General features: G+C 33.9%; 1 protein-coding gene across 1 annotated transcript; it reads left to right on the top strand.

Annotated features, from left to right (window-relative positions):
- Positions 1-1,031: 1,031 nt before the first annotated feature.
- On the top strand, positions 1,032-2,567 carry LOC115215686 (mitogen-activated protein kinase HOG1). Its single transcript, XM_029784961.2, has one exon. The coding sequence runs from the start codon at positions 1,250-1,252 to the stop codon at positions 2,324-2,326; it is 1,077 nt and encodes a 358-aa protein (XP_029640821.1). The 5' UTR covers positions 1,032-1,249; the 3' UTR covers positions 2,327-2,567.
- Positions 2,568-2,944: the final 377 nt, after the last annotated feature.

Genomic DNA, 2,944 nt, shown 5'->3' with positions numbered 1-2,944 from the left:
TTGTTATTTAACTTCTTGGCGATCTCAATCCAGCTGCTATAATTAAGTGCATTGCAATAATAGTAACGCTAAACCTAACCCTAACCCTGGTGATGGTCACAGTCGGAGCGCTTAAAAAAAGACTAGTTACAGTTTTAAGGCTTTAGGAAAAGACTGGATGGTCACAGTTGGAACGCTTTTAAAAAATCAGGATAGTCATGGTTGGAGCCCTCTAGATAAAAGGTTGCTTTTGTGCATCGGCGCGCGCATGTGTAAAAAAAAATCGGACACGTTCTTTTGAATTTTGTAAATATTTTATTCTGGTTTCCCGACCCCTAAATTGCGGATGAAACTGGACCCGGATTTAGGCATAAAATTTGTGAGTTGTTTTGCATATTTATGTCTAAATTTGTGATCAGAGTCCAGTCGTGTCCATTCCATCGGGAACAACATTGTCTAATATCTTTTTTCTCTTTCTCTTTTGCGTTAATAAAAAAAAAATGTCAATTGTGGTAAAATTTTACTGCTATTTCTAACAAAATAAAATATGTAAAGCTCTCCCACGTTATTATTCATTCAATATAGAAAACTTGTAATCTCTACGTGGCTGCTTTACTTGCTAGAAATAGCAGCACTACCTCATTTAATGCACACTCGGTTGTTTTATATTATGCACATAATTGTTTTACAGAACTTAATGCGTTTTTTCATTCTTGAACCGAGATGGAGGCCTCTACGTGTGTGCTTGACTTGCTAAAAATAGTAATCACATCTCCCTTAAGGTCATAGCTTGCACACTTAGAGCCTACAAAAAATTAAATGAATTGTAATAAAGAACTTTCTTCTATAGTATAACATAATATAATATGATATAACAATATATAATATTTAAATTAACGAAATTGAATATCTAGGTCATTATAAATGAAGTACGCAAACTTTGAACGATTTTTTTTTCTTTTTATATTTAATAGAATATTTTATAATCAGCGAAATATATTTCGTGGTTAGTAAATATACATCTAAATAAGAAAACACGTGTTAACATGAAAACTAACATGCTTTCTTCGAATTCAGCTATTTATAGAACATCAATAATTCTCGGGGAAATATAGTTTTTCCCGTTATCTTCGAGGCTAACGTTATAAATATTGTCATCTCGTTCGCCTCTGCTCATAATTGTTATGAAAGCTGGAGAGAGGAGACATCGCGTAATACTTTCTCGGATTTGTAACTAATTATAAAGGCGCTGAGAAGAGAAACAGATCCAATGGATAACATCCCAGCGTCCTTCGAAGTCACCGAGGAATTCGGTATTAAATGGATGCATCCAAACTATTACAGTTGTTTGGAATATATAGGAGGAGGCAGTTTCAGCCATGTGTCAATGGCTCATAACAAACTTACGAACTCCACAGTGGCCATCAAAAAACTGTCGCGGCCGTTTGTCACGTTAATGGACACTAAACGTACATACCGCGAAATATGTTTGCTAAAGCACATGAAACACAAAAATGTTATCGATCTGCTCGATACATTTACAACAGCAATATGTAAAAATGATTTGGATAATCTCTACCTTGTTTCCACATTCTATCCGAGAGATTTAAAAATGATGTTGGACAGCGAGGAGATGGGGTTACCCCTCATCAAGTCCCTGGTCTACCAAATGTTCTGTGGACTTTATTATATTCATTCAGCCGGGGTCATCCACCGTGATTTGAAACCCAGCAACATCGGGGTTACTGCTGATAACTGCATCAAAATTATGGATTTTGGCCTGGCCCGACAGGTCAGTCTTAAAATGACGGGTTATGTGCAAACCCGATGGTACCGAGCTCCAGAAATAATCCTTAACTGGGAAAAATACAATCAGACAGCCGATGTGTGGTCTGTGGGTTGTATCCTGGGTGAAATGTTAACAAAACGAGCTGTGATACGGGGGCATAATTTCTCTGACCAAATGAAGCAGATCTTATGTCTTGTCGGAACACCGGATTATGAAATGCTAAAGAAATTTACTTGTGAAGAAGCTGTTGCTATGATAAAACAATACGGTACTTTTGTAAAGCAGGATTTCTCAACTTTTTTTAATACCAAAGATGAAGATACACTTAATCTTTTGGATCAAATATTTAATTTAGACGTAGATAACCGAATCTCTGTGGACGATGCAATGAAACATTGTTTCTTCGAAGACCATTTCCAACAGACTGATTTTATGCATGCACCACGTTTTTGTGACAGATATGCCACTATGGAATTAAACAAAATAGAATGGTTAGGACTTATTTACGAGGAAATCAAAAACTTCAATTGTGCCTGTAATACACTAACACACACATAAAAAAGTTTATACCCGCGCTATTTAAAGTATATATTTCAGGTCGTGCTATCATTTCTCAAACTTTTACACTTCATTATTCATGTTTCTCAATATGATCTCTGTTCAATATAAAAAAATTTAAAGACAGATATAAATTAAAAACATTGTCGATATCCAGATATCACTGCCTTGATAAACACTGCAAAAAATTTTTTAATTGAACAAAAAAAAAATTAAGAGAAATATATTTATTTTCAAACAATATCGTGTTTTATTATCTTTTTGAAATGTACCTTTGATTGTTAATTATCCTCTTAATTTAACAACTTGTTTTCTTAAACTTCCAGCACCAGGTTATTTTATAACGCCGCACATGTTATATATCATATGACAAATAATTACAGCAACTGAAGACCTTATAATCATTGACAATTTCGCATTTACTAATTGGATGTTTATATTGTTGATCGATGTATCTTGGCTTTTCCTTGTTTATATGCTTGCAATAATTTTGAAATTTTGTTTATTTCTACACATCTCTTTGAGCGCTTCCAAACGCAACGTTATATATATATATATATATATATATATATATATATAGATAGATAGATTCAGTTGAATATGGTACTTAAGTTAAAG

Source organism: Octopus sinensis, linkage group LG9, assembly GCF_006345805.1.
Source record: "Octopus sinensis linkage group LG9, ASM634580v1, whole genome shotgun sequence".
NCBI lineage: Eukaryota > Metazoa > Mollusca > Cephalopoda > Octopoda > Octopodidae > Octopus > Octopus sinensis.
This window is presented reverse-complemented; position numbering and strand designations above follow the sequence as displayed.

Coding starts and splice junctions, on each gene's coding strand:
- LOC115215686 (XM_029784961.2), top strand. CDS start 1,250: ATGGATAACATCCCAGCGTCCTTCGAAGTCACCGAGGAATTCGGTATT.